Raw genomic sequence first — 21577 nt, 5'->3', positions numbered from 1 at the left:
TGAAGGCTACATTGATGTTCCGGGAAGCTTCAGCATGATGCAGGCAACTATTAAAAGGAGAAAGAGATACAGGAGAACCCCTATTACTGCATATCGTTCCCTCCCCTTTCCCAGAGTTACCTTACCAAGAGGAAAATGGGACGAGGAACATCTGAAAGTGGTTTTCACAAGCCCTTGCATTGGCAAGAACACGAGGCTAAATTCTGCATGAGGAAAGCCACTACTGTGAAGCTTCAAACCAGTCAAGGTTAAGGGACATTTCAGGAAATGGTATATGAGCCCTTCCATGGCATTTTGGAATGTTGCTCCCCTCCTGTAGGCTGTTCACAAGCTCTTGGATATCATCACAGGGCCAATGCTGTGGAATTTCTGAGGCTTCTGCTTTTGGATTATGTAATCCCTATGTAATATGAAGAGGCAAACATGGGCTTGTTGCAAACAATCTTGGCCACAATGCACACAGGTGTACATATGCGGAGTCTGTGTAAGTTGTTGCTAAGAAGTACTGTACACTTTGGGGTCCTTGGTGCTCTCTGAGCTTGGTTGTTTTCGTCTGGACGTTTCAGTGCCCTACTGTGTAGCGTCATCAGTGGTGGGAGAGAGTGGCGTTTGGTCCATATTTATATACTAGTGACTTGGTCTGTTTGGTGGAGCAGAGGGCCAATGCCTCCTTAAGTAACACCAGCTGCCTGCAATTAGTGCAGGTTCGCATCCCACCAGGCTCAAGGTTGACTCAGCCTTCCATCCTTCCGAGGTAGGTAAAATGAGGACCCAGATTGTTGGGGGCAATTAAGCTGACTTTGTAATAATGCCGCTTGGGGTGTGTGTGAAAGCCCTAACAAGCAGGCATATACATAGAATGAAGGCTACTGCTAAGCTTGTAAGCCGCCCTGAGTCTTCGGAGAAGGGCGGGATATAAATGTAATAAAAATAAATAAAAATAAATAAATAAATAAAAATAATGAGGCTTTTTGAGAAAGAGAGCATGTGGACTTGTTTATCCTACAAGAGAGGTAATAGGAAATAGAATAGCAATCTTCAAATATCTGAAGGGTTGTCACACCAGAGAGAGAGTGGGCTTTTATTTAAGGTTCAAGAGTATTTTAACAGGAACAGGATCAGCTGGTTAAAATTCCAAGGAAATAAGTTTAGGTTTGACTTGAGGAAGAACTTGATTGTGTCATTGTAGGCCAGCTATCACATCATGTATTGTTAAAGAGTCTTCAAAGGCTGGATGATAATTTGTCAAAGATGCTGTGGATCCTTCATTAAACAGAGGGCCTCTAAGGTCCATTCCAATGCTATGATTCTATGTAGTTCCACTTCAAACCACTGCGCAGGTCTGCTTAGTAATCATACGAAAGTGTTTGTTTGTAGCGATTCCAACATGCGGTGCTGCACGTCTTAGTACTCTCCTGTTATTTAACATCTATATGAAGCTGCTGGGCGAGATCATCCGTTGATCTGGGGCAAAGGACCTGAAGTACAGTAATCACGCCCAAAATTGCATCAACACCCAGGCTGAGCTGGAGAAGCTAAGGACTGCCTGAAAGTGTGTAGAGGCCATTGGGATCTGGATGGATAAAAATAGACTCATGAAATACTTCCAAGATCAAGTTTTTTTTTAAAAAGTCAATAAACATCAAGGCTCTCCTGAAATAAGAGCCGTGCTACCACCAATTGTCATCTGCAACTTAAACAGGTGGAAGCCATAGTCAGAAAACTTTTTGTCCAGCATTAAATGGCATGCCAATGTTGCCCTACCTTGATCAGGAAGCCCCAACGACAGCAACCCATCTGCTTAGCACGTGGTTTAACTACTGCAGGGCGCTCTATGAGGGGCAGCCTTTGGAGAAGAATTGGAAACTTCAATTAATCCAGAATGTGAGTGCCAGACTGTCTGGCCCATCACTATGTTTATCATACAGACTTCCTATTACCATGAATAGGTAGTACTTTGCCGCAGTAAACTCTGGGCAGAATCTCTTCTTGCACAAGCTCATAGGATTTGGACAAAGCTCCTCTCAATCTTTTCTACAGTTACCTATATTATGGAGTATGTTATCCAAAGGCTCAGAAAACATCCTATTCTTGTATGCAAAAAGACTCTATAAACATTTGTTTCTATGAGCTTTTGGTTCCAGCTGATTGGCACGTTGGGCTCTTCCAAGCATCTGTTTCCGTTTTTATGTTTTAAACTATTATTAGCGTTTTGGTTTGTTTTTACCGTTGTACATTGCCCAAAGTCTAACTCTATTCAACTTCTATCCATTAGTTATCTAACAGTCAATCCAGTCAGTATCAAAAAGTGAAAGGATTATTAGAACTCTTTTTCTTTTGGATACCTACTTGAAACTAGATATAGGAGCTAAGAGGCTGAAGCGGTTCCAAAAAGGAAGCAGGAGCAAGAAAACATTTTATAATCTATCACAGTAATTGTTTTAAAGTCAAATTTTGCTCTCCCTTTTCCCTTAGTTGTCCTAGCCCTATTACCTTTCCTGCTTTAAAACTCATATTAGTGGCTCTCAGCCTGATAGTACTGGGTACACTAAGTGTAAAACAAGTAAAAAGCTAGAAAATCTATGATCTTTACCTGTTCCGGTGAAAAACCTCTTTTTTTCCTTTTTTTTTTTAGGAAAGGAGTGTAAGTAGAAGTCAGTTAATGATCACTCATTCAACCCTTCAAAATTTTCTGGTGCGGAACAAGTGGTACGGTCCTTTAAGTTCTGATTGTCTCAATACCCCCATGGTCGTGCGATTGCAATTTGGTTCTTGGCAACTGGCTTGTCCTTACAATGGCTGCAGTGTCCTGTGGTCACATGATCATCATTTGCAAACTTTTCTGCCAGTTTCCCATAAGCAAAGTCAGTAGGGAAGCTGGCAAGGAAAGTTCCAAGTTGCTTCTCTCTCTCAGTGGCTTCTGCCGCTTTTTCTCTTGAGAAGTCCAGCTACGAAGTAAGAGATCTCGGGGATCCTGTAGTCTCCATCGTGTGCCCAGCCCAGCACCTCCCTGCCTGCACTCTGTAGAGCACATTTGCCCAGCCATGCTCATACCACACTAGCGCACCCTTCCACACCTGGAGCAGCCATTGCACATATATACTGAGAGCAACATTAAATATTGCTAAGCACATTTGATTTGTGCTTAGATTGTAAGCCGCCCTGAGTCTTCGGAGAAGGGCGGGATATAAATGGGATTAAAAAAAATACGAAGCAGAAGGAAGGCAAAGGCCAGAGAAAAGGAATAAACATTTTATAATACCAATCAACAGAAAAATCTAAGCAAATTCACACAAAATTACTCACACTTTTTACTTAGTATCTTGGAATCTTTATTATCATCAGCATCACCCTAGACTAATTCTTTTTTTCTTTTCTTTTTTTTTGTTAAATATACCTCCGCAGGGCACAATCACATACAATCAATACGATTGGTAAATTACATGAGCTCTATCCCAAGCATAAATGCACCAAAATGTCAAAAAAGTTATTAAAAAAAATGAACTCCACCCAAAAAGGTGATAATGACTTAAGAATGTCTCGGGGAGACTGGTACAATCCTAAAAAGACCAAAGGAAACTTGGCTTAACCTCCCCCCCCTCCCAACCATAAAGAATGCACATACAGAGAGAGAAATCCCACAACTGGAAATGACCAGGAGATTTTGGAGGAGGGAGAATAATGTATGTCAATAAAAACAAGGAGCAAAATCCAGATTGCTGACAGCCAATCCTTGAAAACTAATTTAAAAAAAAGTAAAGTTGCCTTCAAGGAAAAGGGTTCATGGTTAGCAACAAGGCTGCTTACATAGCAAGCAGAGACTGCAAGGCAATTGTAAATCACAACAGACAGAAGAGAAACCCTTTAGGGTGCAGGATTAGAACTAAGGGCTGCCAAAACAGCTGGCCAAACAGACAATTTTCATTAGGTCTGCCTATCCTGCTCTCCGCCTCTGTCCCTCCCTTTGAATGGCTAACTTGGAAAGAGTGCCTTATGCAAATCCAGCTGTGGGATTCTGATCCAGTTACACAATCTGGTTTTGGATGCCAAAGACTTGTGAGTATTGTCTGCTACAACAAACTAACATTAACAACAAGAGAGCACAGAGGTGGTCTTCTTGCACACATCCCACACATTTGGAAGGATTTGTGTGGAAGACATTCCCACTACAATTGTGCCTGAAGTCACTTTTAACATACACAAAAGCAAACAAATTTTGTTTACAGCAAACATCAAATATGCCACAGGATTTTGTGCATACATATATATATATATATATATATATATATATATATATATATATATATATATATATATATATATATATATATATATATATATATATATATATATATATATATATATATATATATATATATATATATATATATATATATATAATGTATACATTTAACATACATTACATTTAACATTAGCATACCTAGTACTTTTAATTTTCAGAGAGAAGGCTGCACTTTCGTGTGTTCTTTTAGACTCCGCCCTTCAGTATGTTATATCTTCAGACAAGATACTTTTTTATATGTGAAAAAAGCATCAGGCAGCCATATGTAACATGCAGGCAAGTAATATACCAGAATGGAAGCTACCAGATACCAGAATGGAAGCTCTGCAGCCACTGAATGGTAACTATAGTTATTCAAGATACTATCAACACAATTGAAAGTTTAGTGTTCCAAATTTTAAATTTCATACAGGTGTCAAAATGCAATTGTCCCGGCCATAACATTTCATTCTGGGCATTCACTACTGTATCCAACACAATATAGAAATCTCACTGCAATTTTTATAAAAGGAGAATGGCACTTCTTGGTGTTATATTGAGCCTACCTACATAGCCTTATTAATTTACTCTTGTGATACAGATACCAATCTTTGGGCTGTTTTGATGAAAAAGGACACTGTCTAATATCTGAGAAAATATGGAGCTATTTTTTCTCATGGTTGAGAATTTGTGTAAAGTAATCTTCAAACTGTTACTTCAGACTGCTATAATTTTGGGGGGATATCTGTTCTGTAGCAAAAAAAAATCATTTCACAAAAAGATATAAGTAATTCTTATTCATGTCCCATAATTGCATCATAACTATTTGATGACATAGGAATAGGTTTAAGCTAAGGCAATCTGCAACTTTATAACTGCCGTTTTTTATTGTGTGTATTATTAGGAAACAACTGTGTGTTATTTACTTGTGGTATGTACCACACTTGTCTGGACAAGGGAACTCCAGTATTATCATTTGAATGACTATATTTAATGTGAAACCATGATTTAGTGCTATGAGAATGAACTTCAACTATGTTTTCATTAAATACATTTCATTTCTCTTCCGGACATGAAATAAGATTACTTCTACATTTGATTCCCCATATTGTTTGATTAGATGGGTAAGTGGTTTAAACTTTATCTTATCAATGAAACAAATCAACTATATGGATTATTTTGAACTTAATACAAAAAAAAATTATCTAGGTTTAGATGACATGGTAATTTGTACTAAATCTAAAGCAGAAACAAAAGATTGTGAACTCTTAGCTATTCTAGGGGAAACATAAATGCTCAGTGTTCACAGTGGCTCATTCTAATCAGAGCAAATTACAGCTTAGTGGGTTGTTGTTGTTTTTTGTCAAATACTGATGACAACACCTTCAAGTGCTCCCCTGTTTATATCAAGTCTCTTTTTCCGCCCAAATCAGTCCAGAGACTGGATACCGTAAGTAGTATGAATCCATGTTATTGACAACAGTATTAGTGAGAATTTTTAAAGAAAATTCTATTAAAATTCTCACTCATACTAGTAAATGATGTCATAAGGTGTGATAGCAAAACACACAAAGTAAATGGATAGGATTGTCTTTATAACCTGGAGAAATTTTTGTCCATCCTTTTTAGTATTTTGAAATGGATTAGTAGTAGGCAGCTGCATGACTTCCAACTCAGTTCTTCAACTGCTTGTCTCCCCACTCCCCCCATTGCTGTACAGTAAAGCAGATGTCTTGTTCAAAATAACAGCAAGATCTGAAAGCAGATGAGAGCTCTGAGGCTAGAGCTAAAATGTCAAATGACATCCTGGCAAATATAATTCAAGACTTGATCATAATTAATGTAACATTGGAAGCAGGAAGTATAAATGGAGAAGGCTCTCTACGGGAGTATTTGCTTACCAAGTGGACAGAATTAGGAAAAAAGAATGCTTTTCTATTACATTATGTTGTTGAGATGGTGGATGTATTTTGTGATTCCTATACAGAGAAATTTCTGTATAGGTTTGGAAAAGCAGGCAATAGGCTACTATCTGTTGTGTTTCCAAGCAACAGCGCAACGCATTTCCCAAGCCAAATGTAAACAGCTTACATAACTTTACTACGCAAACATATTTAGATTGATGATGCTATTTCAGAATCTCTCTCCAGTTTCTTTCAAGTTTCCTTATACTTTACAGTTCAATAGAAAATTTCAAGCAGAAACAGTGAAAATAAACAATGTTTCTTTTAAAAACACTTTTTGTACATTATAAATCTAAGTGTGTTGGGATAACATTCACACATCTTTTTAAAAGGTAAAGTAATTAAGGTAAATGGCTGTAAATGTAACCATCCTTAACAGAGCACTTCTGAAATAAGTCATCATCATAGAATGCATTTTGTAAGACTTGTCAGTCATGAATTTTTATATCTATTTACCACTGGTTAGGTTTGAAAACATAAAAAGATTTTCAGTCCAAACTGGCTATTGTAGTAAAATGAATAGAATAGAAAAAACAAAACAAAACAACAACAACAACAACAACAACAACCAAACCAAGAGTAAAGCACAAGTCTTTGGCTCTCCTTAAGTGAAAAGGGTATTTTCCATATTTATACAGACCCCTCATTTGCCTACAAGTAGGGGCAATACCACATTTATGCATCACTGAGTAATAACGCCATAAGGAAATGCAACTTCATAGAAGTTATTGGGTACTCAAATTCATCTGAATGCTCTATTTTGAGGCAACATGCTGTTACCTGGTGCATGAAAAAGGGAGGATGATGGGAACATACAAAGGAGAGATGTAAAGACAAGAAGCAGAAATTAAGAAAGCAGGACCTAATTAGCCAAACACATTTAATCTAGATGTCTGAGTTGCATGCACTGAATTAAGTATTACTGAATATTGATATTCTGAAACCTGGGCTTTTGCTTTATTTTTTAAAAAAAATGACCTAAATCCTTCATAAAACTTGCTTGGGGTTAAATATTTTAGTATCTCTCAAATACTTCTTTTTATTTAAGTACACAATGTAAGTTTTGCTTATGATGCCAAAGCATCCTAGTATAAAAAACAACCTATTTCATACAACTCAGTGTATTCCAGTCAAGTTTAAAATAAAATATGTTTTAAAAATAACATACTGCTCTTTATTATGTACAGCATAGCTGGATGAGAGTGATACTGATATTTTATTGAAAGAAGATAATTGATCATAACCATGAATCTCATTCAACAATTCTCAGAAAAAAATGTATTATAGCTCCACAAGCAGTCTAAATGAAGATGGAGAATATTTAAGAGTTCAGTTATGATCATAACACGGCCATGCATACGTATTTGGCTTGTTTCCTCTTTTCTAGCGGACAGAAGGCAAATATTTTTCATGCCTGCAAAAAGTCAAAATCTAGAATGTAAAGCTAATGCCAAAGTTCATATGGATGGCTTTAGAAGCCCAATGTGTCATTGTTTCCACATCAACCTGAATTCTGCTCCCAAATAGAAATTTTACGGTGTTTTAACATGGATTTGAAAAAGCTAGGTTTTTTTTTTTAAAAAAAAAAAGACACCTGAGAATACAGTATTATACATTCTTCTGTATGAAAGTCAGACAGTTCTTTACGTGCTCATCGCTTTAACTTGTCCTCTAAACCCTGAAAAAGAAAACAGGAAACTAAGCCAAGATCAAAGTGCTCTGCAAAGGTTAAACAGAAACTATTTGCTTATGCATAAAGGGCATTAACCTAGATAGGGCACTGTGCACAAAGTACAAGTGAAGGAAAATAATGGAAGGTCTTGTTAGCTCAGATTCAAAGCATTTAATTTTATAGCGGAGATTTCTCATTGTTAACAACAGCATCTTCCACACACTTTTTTGCCTACTGCTTTATGAACATATGTACATGTACATATGTAAAATAATCATATGTACAACATGAAGAATATGCATGTGTACAAAATATGGGCCTATGCATATGCAATATCTAGAGGCACAGATGTGCTATTAATGGTCTAAAGAGTGCATCAATGTAAGAGGGGATGTTTTTGTCATTACAAGCCCAACTCTTCCATACATATATTAGTTAAATGTATGAAAAATGTTCAGTCTTCCATCTCTTTAGCCAGAAAATATCCTGTACGAAACAAGTCTGCTTGGCATATCTAGATGGAAGCCAATTTTTCTGTTATTCCAAGTTGGATTTCTTTGGAAGAAAACACATTTAAGAATGGCCTTATATTGGGAATAGTGTACCTGATTCACTAAAAAGACTTTTTATATTGGAGACATGGCAAGAAAAATAATTTATATAGGCAAACTTTCTTTAATTATGCCATGACATTAGTTTACTTCAGAAAGAAAGACAGGAAATATATAACAGAGTACATAAGGAACATTAAGTGAGAACCTAAAGAAAAGCAGAGTTTTTCTTCCACTTTATTCTAAGTGAAAGACTGGGTGAAAATATGAAGAGAAGAGAAAGTTCGGTATGATACCAAGAGTGATTTTTGATACTGAATTAAATAAATCAAAGAAAAGAAAATTAAAATGTCTTTTAAAAGAGAGAGGGAGAGGGGTGTATGTGTGTGTGTGTGTGTGTGTGTACGTACATACATACATACACAAAGACACACCACACATAGAATGCTTCCAAGTCCTGGATGTTATAAAATAGCTGTAATCATGAGAAAATATCCTTAAATACCATACACACACAGACACAAATATGAATGTGTGTATGCATGTGCTTATATCTAAGCATACACACATGTACATAATTTAGTTTTTTCTTTAAATGAATGCTCAAATCCCAAGGAAATACGGACATTCGTTTTTTAGCCAGCCAGGTTGTGAAATAATGTAAAAAAGCAACACCTTGACTTGGTAACTATATTAAATAATCAGTACTTGTAAATGTCTCTATTTTGACTCTTCCTACTGGTAGGCAACAGGGGGCCTGTATGCTCACAATGTTTTTATTTAAGAATAAAATGGACATAAAAAGATGTTTTGAAAAGTAATCTAAAACAAGATTAATAAACATTTGCTTTTACCCAACCAAAGCAATGCTTCAACTTATTACATATCCAGTGCATTCTGAAATTTTAAAATTAATTTACAGAGAAAGGATGCAAGAATTTTCTTTCAGATTTTCCACTTATGCATCTTACTCAATGCCAGTAAAATGGAGAGAGGAGGACAAAAGTCAAATTTGCACACAGTGTGAATATGACCACATCTGTGCATTTTAAGAAATGTGATAAATGAATTTGCATTTGCAGAGCTAGGCAGTCTTTTGATTTCATACACACTTGAAAGGGTGCTGCTTCTGTAATGGACTTGCTGAAATTAACATGATTTAATTTCTTTGGAACCATTTTTTTTTTGTTAAAGTCAAAACTCTTGAGTTTCAAACACTCAGTTATGCCATGAAAGACAATGCTGACCAATCATGGTATTACTCACTTTGGATGCAAAATAAACAGAAAGGAGAATATTGTTACAACCAATTTTATGTTTCCCCATCATGTTTAAAATAGAATTTATCACCTTGCACCTCAGGCAGATTTCCAAAATTCTCTTACGTCAGAGAATTATCTAATGTACCTGCCTGCCCCCCAAGGATATAGGATAATACAGAAATTGTAGTTCAGACATGTGAAAGAAACTGGAAGACCCATATTTACGATACTAATCTTTGCACCTTTATCCCATCTGAAGTCATTTTGTACCAATTTCCAGATTCTGCTTTAATCCAGTTCTGAGGGGTTTTTTAAAGCTTACTTATGCAAATGAAACACTTATGCTCTATGTCACAAATGCCATAATCAAGGCTTCTTAGCCAGTTTATAATGAATGCAGGACAGCACATTTCTATTCACTACTCCTTGAACTTTTCAGTGTCCAATAAAAAGTTTGATTTCTAATGCAATGGTAAATCCTTCACAATCTTAAATTAACAAAAGTTACGACAGCGTCTGTAAGAGAGGTACAGATTTGCGACAGTTTAGAGTTTTCTCCTCCATCTCAATTCCTTACTTTTAAAACTCACAAAAAGAAATGGTGAATGAGCTTGTTCTGGCGGGAGAATGAACAATATCTAGAAAGGTTAAGATACACTGGGTATGTAATAATACCAAAATAAAACAGAAAGCCTATCTCATTAGATCATACAATTAATCAAATACAAATATGTGTGTCTCTGTGTGTAAAATGTTTGTGTGTGTGTGTGTGTGCGTGCGTGTGTGTGTGTACATATATATATATATATACATACATATATATATATATATAATATCTGTTTCTTTTAAAGCCCTGGCATTCAAGGCATCCAAAGTTATTAAAATAAAGTTCATTCACAGAACAAAAACAAATTTAATTTGAGTTGTTTGCAGATACTGCTAATTTTCATTTTTTTTTAATTAAAAAATGTGTTAATGTGAACTATGTGCAGGGTTTGTTCCTAGTAGTGGTGTTGTGCACATTGTCTCAGACTTGCTATTGTTGAAGACCTTTGCTCAGCGTCTTTCATCAATCCAAGGATGGGAAAAGGTGACCCCCGACAGAAGTGGAGGGATAGTCTTGTTCCTTCAAGGAGCAGAGGTGGGTGTTGCTCCAGTTCTCTGGGTATCCTGGTCACCTGCTCCTGCGTCGGTGTCCTCTGACAAGTTCAGAGCTGTAGTTTTGTTTGACAGAAGGCCTATAAGTTCTTGGGTTGGGGCAGATCCATTTGGAAGATCACTATTGAGTAATAAGTGTCAAACAGGGAAAGAGACAATGAAGGAGTAGAAGAAAAAAAAGATTAACATTGAGCAAAGACACTGAATATAACTATGCTATTTCAGATGGCTCTCTGAATGGGTACATAGCAGCTTCAGTATGAAGCAAAAATTCATCTCTAATGTTACTAATATTTAAAAGAAATCACTTTATTTCTGCACTCCGCTAGAAATAATCTAATGTTCATAATACCTGCCTATGCTTTATTCACTCAGTCTATTATCTCCATCTTCAGATCAATTCTAAACTGCTAATCTATAATTTCTAATTTTTCCTCCAGGCCTGGCTGTTTGGACCATGAAACAAGTTTATGTGTCTGGAGAATAATAAGCCATCAAAACTGAGAAGATATATAGATAGAGAATATATGCTCAAAGGGTTCTGCTTGTAGTTTGTGGGTTTGCTTATTTAAATTCACATTCTTCATTAACCACAAAAAGTTGCACCTACAGTACTTGGACATCCTCATCACCATTTGGGGCATCCCACAAGTATAAATAGGATAGTTTGTTAGAACTCTGTCTTATCCTAGTAAGCATGAACAGAAGCAATAATTGGGCCAAGGAAATATAATATATACCTTTGACCGATGGGGTATGAAGTGTGCACTTAGCGCACTTAAACAACATGTTAAAGATCTGGAAATCCAACAAGATCAGACTGCTCTTTTCAAGAATGTTTTCTGAGCTGTCAAACTGCCTCATTTAAAGCAGCGAGATATTTATATCAAATAACTATTCCAAAAAACTGAAGGCATTAACCCTAGCATGCTGCAACACACTTCCCACAGAAGTTTTGGAGGGCTGATACAAAATATACCAAAGGAGGTGAGACAAGGCGCCACTGAAACTATAACTCACATCCTGCTATAGTGCATTTTCTATAAAGACACACAGCCTCAATTTATAATACCTTACCTAATAAAATATCCAGGAAATACTGATCTTTTTTTACAGGCAAATACTGTTATCATATCAGTATAAAGCAGTTTCTCTGAATGTGGCCAAATTCTGCTGTGCTGTATGTAAAACTGGACAAACTAATTGCTCATTGTTAATCCACCACCAATCGCAATATATTATTCTGCTTGTCATTTATTTTTATTTTTTTACTATTATTATTGTTTTAATGCTTTTATTTGCTGGTCTGTGGCTGTAATAAAGACTGACTGATATTACCTTTGACACATTGTTACCTCAGGAATTTTTTTTTTAATTTCCTTCCCACCACTGCAGAAAAAGTGTTTATCAAAATTGGCACGATGAGCATGTTCTGATGTGTATCAAGCTTTTTTGGCTCAATCTAGAAACTCTGTAAAAATTAAGCCAGTTCTAGATGATTGCACTGTCAAAAGTACTAAAGACAGTAATATTCTAAGATTGCTGTGCTGGTTGACAAACAGCATCGGTTTTGGAGAATGTCTTTGGAAGGAACAAGCGCTACCTATCACTGAAAGTAACGCCTCCTGAAAATGTCAGACGTGTGTTGTTATGTCCTGACTTACTGCCATTCTGAAAACACTGAATTTTAAATACTGGCAAATAAAGTAAACCAATGTCAATACATAAAACGAAAACAACTGTGCCCAAGGTAATATTTAAGTCTGAATTAAATTACCAGTAAAAATAATTCTATTACCTGAATGTTAGAGAAAGATCCTCAGGTGGTACTTTGCCTTGCTGTCCATTTTCAGTCTGTTTGCTAGCATTTGCTTTGCTTTTCACATCCAGTGAAGACTGGCTCTCCTTGGGAAAGGAAAGACAAATTCATGGTTCACAATGCACTGTAAGCTTGCTTTAAAAGTGAGAAGCAATTGTGAAGCACCAAGCCAAGCTCTACATCCATACTCACACAAAAGCTACAAACAAAGGAACACAATCCTAGGCCAAGCTGTTTTATTTTACCAGGCTAGAAAGCTTTCCAACACATGTGCAAGCAGCAGAGACCGGGAAGTCTTTTCCATGGGCTGGAAAAACCACTTGTCCCCTTTTCAAATACCATTTAAAAAAGTACTGCGTGCACATTATAATACAGCGCGCATCAGATACTTAAAGAGGATGGATTATTTGATGTAAATTTGAGCGTCTGCCAACGTTCCACTGTGGTAGGTTGCAACATTTAAATTTGTGGAAAAACAAAAACCTGTAAGGTACCAGCACCGAATATTCAAAATAAATGACTCTGTGAGAGCAGTTAATGCTGCAACTCACCAAGCAGCAGCAGCAGCAGCTTCTCTGCCCACCTTACAAAACACTCACCATGCTTAGTTCCCGGGTTCTCTTCCCGATTTCCCTCTCCACCTGGTGTAGCTCCAAGCTCAGCTGTTCACTTGAGATCATTCCAGGCCACTTAGGAGGTGGCGGTGGGGGCTGTGGTTGGCCTGCCAAAGGGGTCGCTTCCCTCTGCAACAGCAGCCTGTTACTAACCGCCTAAATGCACAAAGCCAAGCACATACACAACTGAGCACACAAAATATACCATGCAGACATGGGAATCAGGCCAAAATGCAGGAGTATTGCTTGGCTCCTAATACTCCTAATTTTTTAATGCCATTAAAAAAATGGCTGATTTATTTATGCTTTCTGTGCTGCTTTTATAGACATGGTCAAAAAATGTAACGCATAAGGTAAGATAGATGAAGACAAACTAGTTAGAAATATAGTGGCTAAAGTATGTACTTTTTATTATAGAGGAATTTCCTAATGAATTTTGGAATTCTTTTGAAGTTTAGGAATTCATCAGTGATAAAACTACAATCATCCAGCTTCCATGAGAGACAACTTCTTTTTCTTCTTTACAATGTGGAATTAAAGTTTATCTTCTTAAGTATATTCAGTTTTAAGCAGGCCAATGAAAAAACCAATAACTTGGCCAGTGCTGACTGCAAACTGACTGCATCCTAGGATGTATTTCTTGATCTGATAAAGAGTTCTAAAAGGTAAAGGTTCCCCCGCACATGCGTGCTAATCGTTTCCAACTCTAGGGGCCGGTGCTCATCTCCGTTTCTAAGCCGAAGAGCTGGCATGACTAGACGCCAAAGGCGCACGGAACGCTGTTACCTTCCCACCGTAGTGGTCCCTATTTTTCTATTTGCATTTTTACGTGCTTTTGAACTGCTAGGTTGGCAGAAGTTGGGACGAGTAACAGGCGCTCACTCTGCTATGTGGCACTCGGGATTCGATCTGCCAAACTGCCGACCTTCTGATTGACAAGCTCAGCGTCTTAACCCACTGAGCCACCGTGTCCCTAAAGAGTTCTACTTAAATCCAAAATGTGAAAACACTGATATAAAGATATCTGCAGAATTGAATTATAGAGTACTGTAAGGATTTATCTTGTCCACATAGCCATAGGAGTTTGTGCAGTCCCAGTAACTATCATTAAGCAAGGACCTATGTGATCACAACTAGTGACTTCCTGCCAGCTTCCTCATTGACTTTGCTTGTCAGAAACTGGCAAGGTCACAAATTGTGAACACATGACTGAGGGACGCTGCAACATGATAATCAGAACCAGCCCGAAGCACCCAGATCATAATCAGATGACTGCAGGGTCATTGCGACAACTGTAAGTAGGAGTTATAGTTATAACTACCACTTGTTCAATGCCATTTTAAGTTCAAATGGTTGTGGAATGAGTGGTTGTTAAATGAGGACCACCTGTATAGTTATCACTGTATAAGTGAAAAATAGTTTAAATATTTCATTTTCAAAATCCTGTTAGTACGGAAGGTTTTACCTAAATAATTATAATATACAGCGAGGGAAAAATTATTTGATCCCCTGCTGATTTCTTTGCCCCCTGACAAAGAAATGATCACTCTATAATTTTAATGGTAGGTTTATTTTAACAATGAGAGACAGAATAACAAAAAAATCCAGAAAAACACATTTCAATAAAGTTATAAATTGATTTTCATTTTAATGAATGAAATAAGTATTTGACCCCTTTGCAAAACATGACTTAATACTTAGTGGCAAAACCCTTCTTGGCAATCACAGAGGTCAGGCGTTTCTTGTAGCTGGCCCCCAGGTTTGCACACATCTCAAGGGATTTTGTCCCACTCCTCTTTCTAGATCCTCTTCAAGTCATTAAGGTTTTGAGGCTGACGTTTGGCAGCTCGAACCTTCAGCTCCCTCCACAGATTTTCCATGGGATTAAAGGCTGGAGAATGGCTAGGCCACTTCAGGACCTTAATGTGCTTCTTCTTAAGCCACTCCTTTGTTGCCTTGGCTGTGTGTTTTGGGTCATTCCCATGCTGGAATACCCATCCATGACTCATTTTCAATGTCCTGGCTGAGGGAAGGAAGTTCTCACCCACGATTTGACGGTACATGGCCCGTCCATCGTCCCTTTTGATGAGGTGAGGTTGTCCTGTCCCCTAGCAGAAAAACACCCCCAAAGCATAATGTTTCCACCTCCATGTTTGATGGAGGGGATGGTGTTCTTGGGGTCATAGACAGCATTCCTCCTCCTCCAAACACAGTGAGTTGAGTTGATGCCAAAGAGCTCGATTCTGGTCTCATCTGACCACAACACTTTCACCCAGTTAACAACAACAACAACAACAAAGTTGGAAGGGACCTTGGAGTTCATCTAGTCCAACTCCCTGCTCAGGCAAGAAACCCTATACCATTTCAGGCAAATGCCTGTCCAGTCTTTTCTTAAAAACCTCCAGTGTTGGAACATTCAGAGCTTCTGGAGGCAGGCTGTTCCAATGATTAATTGTTCTGTCAGGAAATTTCTCCTTAGTTCTAGGTTGTTTTTTTCCTTTGGTTAGTTTCCATTCCTTGTTTCCTGTCTTGCCTTCAGATGCTTTGGAGAATAGCTTGACTCTCTCTTCTTTGTGGCAGCCTGAGATATTGGAACACTGCTTTCACATCACCCCTTCAAGATGTTGAAGAGCACTGGGCCTAGAGCAGAGTCCGGGGGCACCCCACTACTCAGTTCCCTCCATGTAGATGCAGTTCCATTGAGGAACTACATCTACACGGAGTACATCTACATTGAGTACGGCTGGTCAGCCATCTACGTATCCATCTGTGGTGATGCTGTCTAACCCACATTTTTCTATCTTATCAAGTAGTAGGTTGTCATCTACTTTATCAAATGCCTTACTGAAGTCCAAGTAAATTATATCTACGGCATTCCTCTGGTCCACTAATTTTGTCACTTGGTCAAAGAACGCGGTAAGATTTGTCTGGCATGATCTGTTTTTGACAGTTGGCTTTTGGTAATGACTTTGCCTCTAGGTGTTTGCTGATTCATTGTTTATCTTTTCCAGAATCTTCCCAGGTATTGAGGTCAGGCTGATAGGTATGTAATTTCCTGGATCCATTTTTTTTCTCCTTATTTGAAGAAGGGAACTACATCATCTCTTTTCCAATGCTCCAATAGTTCCCCAGTGCTCCAAGATCTTTGAAAGATATAGTTCAGTGGTTCAGAGATCACATCTGCCAGTTCCTTCAGAACCTTGAGGTGTAGTCCATCTGGTCCTAGTGATTTGAACTCATCTAGGGTGGACAGGTGCTCACTTATCTTTTTCTTGTCTATCTTAACATGTTTCTAATCTGTTTTTTACAGTACTGTTTTTTATAGGTTGGGCTGTTTTTTCCCTTTGTGTAAAGACGGATGCAAAAAACAAGTTAAATAGTTCTGCTTTCTCCATTTATTCAGATGTTCATTGACAAACTTCAGACAGGCCTGTACATGTGCTTTCTTGAGCAGGGGGACCTTGCAGGCGCTGCAGGATTTCAGTCCTTCATGGCGCAATGTGTTACCAATTATTTTCTTGGTGACTATGGTCCCAGCTGCCTTGAGATCATTGACAAGATCCTCCCGTGTAGTTCTGGGCTGATTCCTCACCATTCTCATGATCATTGAAATTCCATGAGGTGAGATCTTGCATGGAGCCCCAGACAGAGGGAGATTGAGAGTTATTTTGTGTTTCTTCCATTTGCGAATAATTGCACCAACTGTTGTCACCTTCTCATCAAGCTGCTTGGCGATTGTCATTCCAGCCTTGTGTAGGTCTACAATCTTGTCCCTGACATCCTTGGACAGATCTTTGGTCTTGGCCATGGTGGAGAATTTGGAATCTGATTGATTGATTGCTCCTGTGGACAGGTGTCTTTATACAGTTAACAAGCTGAGATTAGTAGCACTCCCTTTAAGAGAGCGCTCCTAATCTCAGCTTGTTACCTGTATAAAAGACACCTGGGAGCCAGAAATCTTGCAGATTGATAGGGGATCAAATACTTACTTCATTCATTAAAATGCAAATCAATTTATAACTTTTTTGAAATGCGTTTTTCTGGGTTTTTTGTTGTTATTCTGTCTCTCACTGTTAAAATAAACCTACCATTACAATTATAGACTGATCATTTCTTTGTCAGTGGGCAAACGTAGAAAATCAGCAGGGGATCAGATATTTTTCCCTTCTCTGTAATACAGGGGTCTGCAACCATCGAGCCAAGGCCCACTAGTGGGCCTTGAGCTGTTTGCAATTGGGCTGTGGAAACGGCAGGCGCACGTCCTCATTTGCTTGAGCAGTGGGCTCACATCTTTCCTTGACTTTGCATGACAGCATCAAGTTCTTAGAGAAAGAACTATTGAAGTGACCTAGAGATGGCAATGTGTTTCACTGAGGAAGATGGATGGTTAAGGAATAGGAAATATAATAAATAATTCTCTTATAACAAGTAATTTGATTAAAAATTAACAACTATATGATGAATAGATATATAAGACTGGTTTTGATTAGTGCATTAGAGCTATAATGTAGTTGTTAGTGTTTTGCGCTTTCCTCCTTTTTTATAAGATGAATTGAAATATATTTTTAAAAGAAAAAATTAATGATAATAAAGAAGACTAATATCAAGGTGGGTATTTTCAAGCCAACCAATACTCCTCCATTAAGCACCAGCAAACACAGCATGCACAAATTAAGCACGACTTGTGTTGTCTTCAACAACAACACAAGAATTTAAAATCTCCAGATGGTTACTCATGACCTAGACACTTTGTAAATAAATGACTGCACTGCATTCTACACAGGGCTGCACTTGAAGACCACCCATAAGCTAGAGTTGGTTCAGAATGCAGCAACCTAGGCAATAATGGGTATGTTGTGGTATGTGCATTGATACCCACTGCTCCACAGGCTACCAGTTGGCTTCCAGGTACAATTCTAGGTGTTCTTTAGTAAAGTTATTCACCATAATCTAGCTCATGTTGTCTTTTGTGAAAACACAGATATTCTGGTATGTATATAGGTTATAGTCAACACTACTGTCCATTATGCTATCATAAATTTAAATTTTCAACTCAAGAAGTAAACTTTTTACGTAAGTTCTCAATAAATTATGTAAAGCTATCATGTGGTTTGCTATCTAGGGAAAAAAAGAACGCTATAAAGTAAGTAAAAGAGAGCAATAATACTGATTTCCATTACATAGGATTTATGGATCTCAAGTTTGTGAACATGTGTGGAAGGGTATGGAGAAGAACAAATATTATACGCAAATGAATACAGAAGTTCTTACTACTGTCATTTTAAAATCACATTCAAAATGACTGAACAGTGGTGAGTTCTTCATTCTGAATCATTTGAATGCAATATAAAAATCTATTTACAGCTCTCTGCCTCTCTCTCTCCTTTTCATTTCTCTAGTTCTTTCTAAGAAAAACTACAGAGCTAAGAATACATACCTCAAGTCCTCGTGTCTGCTGACTTATCTGATGGTTTAACTGCTGCAGTTCAAGACGAAGCTGCTGTTCTCTCTCAGACGATGGCAAAGGTTTTCCATGGTTAGCAATATCTGTCATAGATAATCTCTCCCTTTTGGGATAGATAATTGTTTGGAAGGGGAAAAAGTTTTGTTGTTGTTCTTGCTTCTCAGTTTAATTGAACTTAAAATCTGTATAGCACATGCAAATTCAAATCCCCTACCTGTCACCAAGCCGGCCCTGAGAAGGTACAGTTTGATGAGGTGAATATGGTGAACCTCCCCATGCACTGTGTGTTCCATATGGGCTGTAATCTATAAAGAACAGAAAAATCCTATATAAAAATTATTCATTAGAATTATCATAACAGAATGCTAGTAATTAACTCAATTTCCAAATCAGCCTTCTATGCTGTAAAGACTGCATTTACAACAGATCACTATGTGTCACCATTTATTTATATATATATATATATATATATATATATATATATATATATATATATATATATATATATATATATATATATATATATATATATATATATATATATATATATATATATATATATATATATATATATATAAAAATTAACATTTAATTATATATATTAATGAACAATTAATTAATTGTTTTAATTGATTTTAATTTTTGTATTTTATGGTTTTAACTGCCTTGTAAACCGCCCTGAGTCTTACGGGAATAGGGCGGTATATAAATTAAATAAATAAAATAAATAAATAAATTCTCTCTCTTTTTAATATATCGTCATTCCATCTTGTTTTACGTCTCTTTAATGGATGCTTTTTATCAAGTGGGATCCATTCTATGGCTGCCTTGGTCAGTTCTACTTGCTATGGTACCAGCCCATTTCCATTTCCAATTATTTTACTCTCTTGATGATATCGTATACTTTCGTTTGTTCTCTAATCATGTTCTCTAATCCAAATGATGGAAAACAGCCTCGATAGAGGATGATGAGGTCATTCGACGTGTCGTTCGACGTGATATCATTGTTCACATCCATTCCCCAAGATCTGGCCGTATCGGTCATGAGAATTGCTGCAGGATGAGGAACCAGTTTCCGGTTCACTGAACTCAGAAGATTACATAAGGGTTTTAAGTGGGAAACAGAGGCAGTCCTAGGTTAGGAGTGTCAAATTGCTTTTTATTAGCCATCATATTCCTTAACTTTCTAACTAATGTAATTGTTTCCAGAGATAGTAGTTTTAGTATAAAAAGGTAGTTTCCCCCGCACATGCGTGCTAGTCGTTTCCGACTCTAGGGGCCGGTGCTCATCTCCGTTTCAAAGCCGAAGAGCCAGCGCTTGTCCGAGGACGTCTCCATGGTCATGTGGCCGGCATGACTAGACGCTAAAGGCGCACGGAACGCTGTTACCTTCCCACTGTAGTGGTCCCTATTTTTCTACTTGCATTTTTACGTGTTTGAACTGCTAGGTTAGCAGAAGCTTGGACGAGTAACAGGCGCTCACTCTGTTATGCGGCACTCAGGATTCGACCCGCCAAACTGCCAACCTTCTGATCGACAAGCTCAGCATCCTAACCCACTGAGCCACCGCATACGAACAGATTAAGGGCACACCAATGGGATCTCCCATCTCGGGAATAATTATCGAGATGGTTTTGCAGCATTTAGAACTTATGGCGATGAGCGACTACAAGCCCAAATTTAGGGCTAGGTATGTGGACGACACGTTTGTCATCATCAAGCACCATGGAAAAGCTCAACTCCATCTACCCTGATATCCAATTTGTGGCAGAGGAAGAAGTGAACAATATCCTACCCTTCCTAGACATACTGATTGATTGATTATATTTATATGCCGCCCTTCTCCCTAAGGACTCAGGGCGGCTCACAAACAATAAAAACTAAAAAAGAACATGAAAATACAAAATTTAAAAAAGAATTAAACAGTAGATATGTTCAATACATAGTAATTTAACCCCATAAAACCAAATTTAAAACCATAGTCAGTCCAGGCCCGATTGTTGAAACATCCATGTCTTCAGGTCACGGCGAAAGGACCGAAGGTCGGGGGCCATCCGCAGCTCTGGAGGCAGCTCATTCCAGAGGGTCGGCGCGCCCACAGAGAAGGCTCTCCCCCTAGGGGTCACCAGGCGGCATTGCTTAACCGACGGAACTCTGAGGAGGCCAACTCTGTGGGAGCAAACCGGGCGATGGGAGGTTGACAATGGCAGCAAGTGGTCTCGCAAATACCCCGGGCCTAAGCCATGTAGGGCTTTAAAGGTAATTACTAGCACCTTGAATTGCACCCGGAGGACAACCAGAAGCCAATGAAGCTCGCGCAGGAGTGGAATAACATGGGAGTATCGAGGAACTCCCATAAGTACCCAAGCGGACGCATTTTGCACCAGCTGAAGCCTCCGGGTGTACTTCAAGGGCAGCCCCATGTAGAGAGCGTTACAGTAATACTGATTTGTTGTGAGCATAATGACACGCTTATCACCAGCGTTCATCGCAAAGCCACACACACCAATAGCATACTCCACAATGACAGCAATCACCCCACCGCCCACAAAATCAGCTGCATACAGAATCAACACACATTGCAGCATAGCAATGGAAAAATCTAAGGAGCATGCATACCTTTATCAAGTATGCATACAAAATGGGTATCCCACTGATTTCATCTGACATTGCCACCCACAACGGGCACCACAGGCTGTGGATAACAGAACAACTACCATCACCTGGGCCTCACTCCCCTATATCCACGGCGTTTTGGAAACAGCGGCACGAATATTGCTCATAACATCAG

At 38.1% G+C, this 21577-nt stretch overlaps 2 protein-coding genes across 4 annotated transcripts in view; one reads left to right on the top strand and one right to left on the bottom strand.

Annotated features, from left to right (window-relative positions):
- ZBTB37 (zinc finger and BTB domain containing 37) overlaps positions 1-21577 on the top strand; it is a 73440-nt gene that overhangs the window by 44492 nt on the left and 7371 nt on the right. The window contains exons 4-5 of the mRNA XM_081322957.1: positions 18722-18858; positions 19740-19893. The gene's annotated coding sequence lies outside the window, so the exon portion shown is untranslated. The remainder of the gene's footprint in view (positions 1-18721; positions 18859-19739; positions 19894-21577) is intronic.
- The window catches only part of RC3H1 (ring finger and CCCH-type domains 1), a 64327-nt gene continuing 47191 nt past the window's right edge, over positions 4442-21577 (bottom strand). The window contains exons 16-21 of one of the 3 annotated variants that reach the window (XR_014025839.1): positions 19001-19091; positions 18760-18889; positions 13308-13478; positions 12688-12794; positions 7411-11010; positions 4442-7348 (exon numbers count right to left, since the gene is read on the bottom strand). Coding sequence is in view for 2 of the 3 variants with exons in the window: in XM_081322946.1 (XP_081179072.1) it covers positions 10860-11010; positions 12688-12794; positions 13308-13478; positions 18760-18889; positions 19001-19091 (650 nt within the window). In the remaining variant the exon portion in view is untranslated. Of the gene's footprint in view, positions 11011-12687; positions 12795-13307; positions 13479-18759; positions 18890-19000; positions 19092-21577 lie in introns of all 3 variants that reach the window. The other 2 variants (XM_081322946.1, XM_081322947.1) reach the window with 2 other exon arrangements.

This window comes from Vipera berus (genome assembly GCF_964194415.1).
Source record: "Vipera berus genome assembly, chromosome: 3".
NCBI classification, from domain to species: domain Eukaryota; kingdom Metazoa; phylum Chordata; class Lepidosauria; order Squamata; family Viperidae; genus Vipera; species Vipera berus.
The sequence above is the reverse complement of the archived record's forward strand: the minus strand, read 5'-3'. Positions and strand labels throughout refer to the sequence as shown.